Raw genomic sequence first — 7,730 nt, forward strand, 5'->3', positions numbered from 1 at the left:
AAAAAAAAAAAAAAAAAAAAAGAAAAAGGTTTCAAGGGGGTCTGTTTCCAAAAACAAAGAAAAAAAAATAAATGTAAAAACTAAAAATTAGCAGGGCGGGGTGGCATGCAACTGTAGTCCTAGCGACTCAGGAGGATGAGTAAGGAGGACTGCTCGAGCCCAGGAGGTTGAGACTGTAGTGAGCTATGATCGCACCACTGCACTCCAGCCTGGGCGACAGAGTGAGACCCTGTCTCTAAAAAATAATAATGATAATTTCACGTGAGAAAGTGCAAACTTTTAAAATAGTAAATAACTTTTCCTTTGTTGTTTTTTGTTTTTCAGATGGGGTCTTGCTCTGTCACTTAGGCAGAGGGTAGTGGCTTGATCTCAGCTCACTGGCAACCTCCACTCTTGGGACTCAAGTGATCTTCCTACTTCAGCCTCCTGTGTAGCTGGGACCACAGGCATGCACCAGCACACCCAGTTTTTTTTGGTATTTTTATTAGAGATGGGGTCTCGCCATATTGCCCAGGCTGGTCTCGAACTCCTGAACTCAAGTGATCCACCTACCCCGGCCTCCCAAAATGCTGGGATTATAGGTTTGAGCCACTGTGCCCAGCCACTATTTTGTTAAAGTAGAAAATAATGCCTTTTCTACCAACTTTACTTAATTCTTTTACAGACTGAACAAGGTAACATGTATGATAGGCTTTGAAAAATCTATGAAAACTGTTTACAAATATAAGATGCTATAACTGTTATGTGCATGTGGCTAATGTAATATTTGGAGATATAGGGTACCTATGGTTCAAAGGACCAAGAAATTGAAGTCCGATTCTCAATATTCAATTAATTTTAATATTTGCTGAATGCCTACTAAATGCAGGCATTAGAGATCTGAAGCTGAATTGTCTATGTTCATCACCAAATTAAATCCTTAAAGCACCCAGATAAGGAAAATGAGGCTTGGAGGGGTTAAGCACCAGCTAGCAAGTAATAGAACTGGTGTTTGAGGCTGGATTTGCCAGGCTCCAAAGGCTGAGTTTTTCACTAGGCCATCAGAATTGCTTAAAATCACAAAAACACTGATATTAACAAATCATGCCATCTACGTGTTCTATATACACACGTATAGTCATTCACCACATAATGTTTTGGTCAGTGATGGACTGTGTATGTGATGGTGGTCCCAAAAGATTAGTATGGAGCTGAAAAATTCCTATTGCCTAGTGACATCATGTATATCATAATGTCAAAGCATTAAGGCATTACTCACAAGTTTGTAGTGATGCTGGTGTAAACAAACCTAGTGTGCTGCCAGTTATATAAAAGGATAGTGCATATAATTATGTATAGTACATAATACTTGATAATGATAATAAATGACTGTTGCTGGTATATGCATGTATGTATGTATTTTTATTTTTTGAGATGGAGTTTTGCTCTTGTTGCCCAGGCTGACGTGCAATGGCGCGATCTCAGCTCACTGCAACTTCTGCCCCCTGGGTTCAAGTGATTCTCCTGCCTCAGGCTCCCAAGTAGCTGGGATTACAGGCACCTGCCATCACACCTGGCTAATTTTTTGTATTTTAAGTAGAGATGGGGTTTCACCATGTTGGCCAGGCTTGTCTCGAACTCCAGACCTCAGGTGATCCACTGCCTCGGCCTCTCAAAGTGCTAGGATTACAGGGGTGAGCCACTGCACCCGGCCTCTTTATGTATTTATTATACTATACTTTTTATTATTATTTGGAGTGCACATCTATTTATTAAAAAGCTAACTGTAAAAGAGCCTCAGCCAGGTCCTTCAGGAGGCATCCAGAAGGCGGCATTGTTATCATAGGAGATGACAACTCCATGCATGTTATTCACGATGAAGACCTTCCAGTGCGACAAGAGGCGGAGGTGGGAGACAGTGAAACTGATGATCTCGATCCTATGTAGGACTGTGCTAATGTGTGTGTTTGTGTCTTAGTTTTTATAAAAAGTTTAAAAGTTAAAAAAAGTGAAAAACAGAGAAAAACTTATAACTAGGATATAAGAAAATATTTAAGAAAATATTTTGAGTAAGTGTACCATATATTTGTGTTTTAAGGTAAGTGTTACTACAAAAGAGTCAAAAAGTTTTTAAAAATTTAAAAGCTTATAAAGTAAAAAAGTTATAGTGAGCTAAGCTTAATTTACTGTTGAGGAAAAATTTTTACATAAATTTAGTGCCCCTAAGTGCACAGTGTTGATAAAATCTATAGTAGTTACAGTAATGCCGTAGCCCTTCACATTCACACACCACTCGCTCACCCAGAGCCATTTCCAGTTCTGCAAGCTCCTGTCATGTAAGTGCCCTATAGGCGTGCCGTTTTTTATTTTTTTGAGATGGAGTCTCACCCTGTCACCCAAGCTGGAGTTTAATGGCGCGATCTTGGCTCGCTGCAGCCTCCGCCACCCAGGTTCAAGCGATTCTCCTGCCTCAGGCTCCTGAGTAGCTGAGATTACAGGTGCGTGCCACCATGCCCAGCTAATTTTTGTACTTTTAGTAGAGACAAGGTTTTGCCATGTTGGTCAGGCTGGTATTGAACTCCCGACCTCAGGTGATTCACCCGCCTTGGCCACCCAAAGTACTAGGATTACAGGCATGAGCCACTGCACCTAGCCCAGGAATGCCATTTTGAAGATTTTTACATCATATCTTTATTGCACCTTTTCTGTGTTTAGATACCATTGTGATAAAGTTGCCTGTAGTATTCGGTACAGTCACATGCCGCTGTACCAGTTTGTAGCCTGGGGGCAATAGGCTCTACCACACAGGCTAGGTGTATAGTAGGCTGCACCATCTAGGTTCCTGTAAGCACACTCTATGACATCCACACAATGACGAAATTGCCCAACGACACATTTCTCAGAATGTACCCCCATCGCTAAGAGACACGTGAATTATATCATTAATCACAGATAACTTCATTAACTGTATTGGATTCAATATAGAAAAAACACTGGTATGAAAAGGAAATGACTCAGATCACAAAGTAAAAATTGGAAATTCCCAATGTTCTCTAATAAAGAAGGCAATACATACATCTGTACCATAGATGAGGAAATCACTAGTTAAAGCATGGCATAAGATACGGCACTTATCATCCACTGCTGGGAAAAGCCGAGTCTCACGTTCTTCTTGAGCATCCAAGATTTCGCTTTCTATCTAAAATGTAAAGAATAATAATGGCTCACAGATTTATTTGAGTAAACCCGTTATACAACATTTAGGGGTGTCGTTTTCTCAAATTCAACTGAACATTCAGACTCCCAAGACTACCAGAGGTCAGTTTTGTCAGAGAGCTATCAGACAGGAACCATGGCTTGCCAGCAAGTTAGCACAGATGTCCCTCTCAGTGTGAATGGTCTTGACTGCAGGCTCTGCAGCTATCTAACTGCTAATCTCTTTGTCTTCCCAGATGTAAAGAGCCATGAAACAGATGTGAGAGATGCCCTGATTTAGAAGCCCCCTCTTCACAGGTGCCAACATCTCTTGCACAACTCAGCAGGCATGATTTCAAAGACCCCCCACATGCAAATGCTCAAATATGAGTCAACATCTTCCAGGAAGCCCAAAGGTATGGCATTCCCATTTTTTTTTTTCTTTTTTTTTCACACTGCAGAACCCATCATGTTCTTACAGTTCACTTATAGTTCCTTCTAGCTGCAATTTACCAACAGGGTAATTATTATTATTATTATTTACTAAAAGGCTATGATGTTGTGAGTAGCACTGTTGATGTTTATCAGGTTTTTGGGGAACAGGGTTAGAAAGTCAACTGAACTTCTCATATAGAAGGGGAAGGGTTTTGTTAATTCCTTACTCAGACCTGGCTTTCTAGTTAGTCTGTATATCCTTGCTTCCTGATCAATATTCATGATAATCAGACATTAGGCTGTTCATCATAACTTTACTTAGCAGGTCTCCAGGATGTTAAAATTATACTTACCAAATGTAGCTGGACTTTGCCTTCAGAAAGCGCAGCAGCGTAGTCAGAATGAAGGCAAATACTGGCTACTGTTCCCAAATACTCCATATCTTTCAATTTTTTCACAGCTGTAGCAATTTTTAAAAAACAACACATTAAAATATTGGTAAAACTATCTCATACACACTTGCAAATGTGTGCTTTTGCAAAAATATTCTGAACTTAAAATTTCATTTTAATCTTAAATGACTAAACAATTAAATTGAATATTAAAAATTAAATTTCATTTTAATCTTAGTTGCCATAGAAATTTCCCTTCAGACATTCTATACGGTTTACATGAAACAAAGTAATAGATAATAAAATCACTTGCAAAACAATTAAACCTTAAGTGGCAAGAAACTTAATGGTGTTTCCTGTTTAACAGGTTAATTTTCAGGTTTGTTCTATTCTTGAGGGTTATCTGACCTAGAATTGGGGAAAGGTGATGGGGAGGAGGCAGGGGAAGAAAAAATAAAACAAGGTTTCCCTCACATGCTAATAGCTATCATTCAAAGAATAAAAGGGGAGACAGAACATTTATTAAATACCCACTAGGTTTAGGATTGCTTAAAAAAGTCACTGTGCCAAGTGAGATCACGTATTTTATTTCATTTACTCTTCCTCATGATCCATTAAAAGTAGAAGTATTCTCATTTTCCAGATGAGTAAGGCTCACAAGTGTAAAGGATGTGTCTATAGTCACTTAGCTAACAGAGGCGGAAGGGGAAATTAAATCCAGGGCCTCTCTAATTCTGAAACTTATAGTCTACCCACTATGCTATGCTGCCTTCACTGCAAAGGTAAAGAATAAAAACTTTCTAAAAATAATGCAAATTTTTAGAAGACTTACAAAACCATTTAAGCTAAGAATGACATATGTGAATAAAAAAGAGTGAAAGACTTGGTCTTAAACTTCCAGTACTTCCCAAATAAGAACAGAAATTATATGCTAGATAAGAATAAACAACTAGATTTAGACTTGCCATTCTCTCCAAGGACATAAAACCAAGCTCGATTATTCATGCCTACAGCCAGATGATAAAGACCTACTGCTACAAAGTTGGGTTCCACATCAACAGAAACTGTGATTGGTAGCTCCTAAAATATAGAAAATCATAGTAAATCAACTGCTAAACTTATTTTAATTTTATTAATAAAAGAAAAATAACATCACTTTCATACTCCTTCAACAGGGTTGGCTACGGTGACTTCAAGAAGGGAGGTGAGGTATGCAATCCTTGTGCTGCAGGCATCCCCCAGTATAGGAAGCTTGGTCAGGAAAACATGAAGTGACCCCCTTTGGGTAGAGAGTGCTAGCAACTGGCCATCATCTGTCCAGGACAAGGTACCCAATCCTGAAATAATCGACAACATAAATGGTTATTCAAAAACAATATACAGTTGTAGGCAGCAAACAAATATTTTCCAGAGGCATAAAAATTTTCAAGTATTTTCCTTACCAGTTAAAGTATTTTTATTTAGACTAGGAAATTTGCCATGGATTGGCATAAGAACATGAGCATTGGCTCATTCACTGTGGCTCAAAGGGAAAATACAGTTACATGTCACTTAACAACAGGGATATGTTCTAAGAAATCTGTCATTAGGTGACTCTGTTGTTGTGTGAACATCACAGAGTGTAGTTACACAAACCTAGACAAAATAGAGTACTACATACCGAGACTGTATGGTATAGCCTATTGCTCCTAGGCTATAAGCTTGTATGGCATGTACTGTACTGAATACTGTAGGCAATTGTAACACAGTGATAAGTATCTGCACACTGAAATATATCTAAACATAGACAATGTTTAGATATAATATTGTAAGCCTGAGCAAAAAAACAAGGCTCTATCAAAAGAAAGGAAGGAAGGAAGGGAGAAAGAGAGGTAAATATGGACCACGTATGTGGACCACTGTTGACTGAAACATCATTATGTGGGGCATGACTGTATATAAGAATTTATACTTTACAACAGAATTAGGATAAAATTCACTATGCCAAATGTCCATCAATCAACAAGTGGATAAAGAAACTGTGGTATATATGTATACGATGGAGTAATACTCAACCATAAAAAGGAATGAATTAGTGACATTTGCAGTGAACTGGATGAGATTGGAGACTGTTATCCTAAGTGAAGTAATTCAGGAATGGAAAACCAAAATGTTATATGTTCTCGCCGATATGTGGGAGATAAGCTATGAGAATGCAAAGGCATAAGAATGATACAATAGACTTTGGGGACTTGAGGGGGAAATGTGGGAGAGGTCAGGGGATAAAAGGCTGTAAATATGGTGCAGTGTACCCTGCTTTGGTGATGGGTGTACCAAAACCTCAGAAGTCACCATTAAAGAACTTACTCATGTAACCAAATACTACCTGTACCCCAATAACCTATGGAAAGATAAAAAAATTAAACAAACAAACAAAATTCACTATAAATCTCTGGATCAAAGAAGACATATCTTTCTAGTCAAGCAGAATGACAACATAATTACTAAAATAAGAAGATTATTTTAGGAAACTCTAGTGAAGAGTGTTAAAATTTATTCCTCCTATAAGGAATGAAAATCACACAATAACAAACACAGCCTTACTCTCTGTAACTGGAATAAAATGTCAATCTACTTCAGAAAAAGCAATACCTTTATTTTCTTCATCCAGGCTGAGTATAGCATACATGTCTTTTAAGTCAACCAAGTCTTGGATTTTAATGCTGAAAAATAAAAATTTATTTTTAAAAAATATATATGATCTTTATATAAAACTGTTTTAGTCCACAAAAAATTATAAACCATGGAATAGGTCACTGGTCTCCAAAATGTGATGTACAGAATGATCTACTGGTTTAAGGTAAGAAAATATTAGAATTTCTGTACTTCATTATATTTTATCTTTAAAATTTTCTGGGTTTTGTTGTTGTTTGTTTGTTTGCTGTGTGAAGAGATGTGTGGGTAGGGTTGTACCTGGCTTAATCTCTGATCTATAGCTTCAGAAATAAGGAGCTTAAAATTGTCCTGAAGAAATTTGAGTATAAAAACATTCTCCTGAGTGGTATTAATTATTGTAAGATGATACAGGTTTCTCTTTACAATGTGTTCCCCTTCTCTCCAGACCAGAGTTCTTTCATACAAAAGGAAGTGAACTATAGTATAGAAAGAGCATTACATTTGGATCAGAAGGATCAAGTTGAAAGCTCTGAAAAATGTGGGCCTAATAAGAATAGGTCGATGCAAATGAAAGTTGTGTAGCACAATGTTGGAACCTAATAGTTGTAACATTTCTTTCCTTCTAATCTCCTTTTCTCCCTTCTCTTCCCTTCTAGTGTTTTCCTCTTACATTTTTTGCCCTCATTATTTTCATTGAATTGAACTTTTAAGATAATTTTAGATGCACACGTGGTTGTAAGAGGCAATATAGAGATTCCATGTCCCCCTTCCTCCCAGTAGTAACATCTTGAAAATCCATAGTATAATATCACAATTAGGATACTGACATTGATACAAACCACAAATCTTATTCCGATGTCCCTGGTTTTACTTGTACTCGGTGTGTGTGTTTAGTAACTTTCTCACACGAGATTCATGAGATTCACAACCACAGCCAGGATACAGATAGTTCCATGACCACAAAGATCTCTTATGTTGCTTTTTTTTTTTTTTTGAGACGGAGTTTCACTCTTGTTACCCAGGCTAGAGTGCAATGGCGCGATCCCGGCTCACCACAACCTCCGCCTCCTGGGC

General features: G+C 37.8%; 1 protein-coding gene across 5 annotated transcripts in view; it reads right to left on the reverse strand.

Moving 5' to 3' along the window:
• WDR19 (WD repeat domain 19) overlaps positions 1-7,730 on the reverse strand; it is a 107,603-nt gene that overhangs the window by 68,177 nt on the left and 31,696 nt on the right. For all 5 annotated transcript variants that reach the window (XR_001824841.2, XM_017527260.1, XM_037738001.1 and 2 more), the window contains 5 exons: positions 6,633-6,703; positions 5,166-5,338; positions 4,967-5,081; positions 3,963-4,069; positions 3,056-3,178 (listed from right to left, as the gene is read on the reverse strand). Coding sequence is in view for 4 of the 5 variants with exons in the window: in XM_017527260.1 (XP_017382749.1) it covers positions 3,056-3,178; positions 3,963-4,069; positions 4,967-5,081; positions 5,166-5,338; positions 6,633-6,703 (589 nt within the window). In the remaining variant the exon portion in view is untranslated. The remainder of the gene's footprint in view (positions 1-3,055; positions 3,179-3,962; positions 4,070-4,966; positions 5,082-5,165; positions 5,339-6,632; positions 6,704-7,730) is intronic.

The sequence above is a fragment of the Cebus imitator genome, unplaced genomic scaffold (assembly GCF_001604975.1).
Source record: "Cebus imitator isolate Cc_AM_T3 unplaced genomic scaffold, Cebus_imitator-1.0 Scaffold47, whole genome shotgun sequence".
In the NCBI taxonomy this organism is placed as follows: Eukaryota; Metazoa; Chordata; class Mammalia; order Primates; family Cebidae; genus Cebus; species Cebus imitator.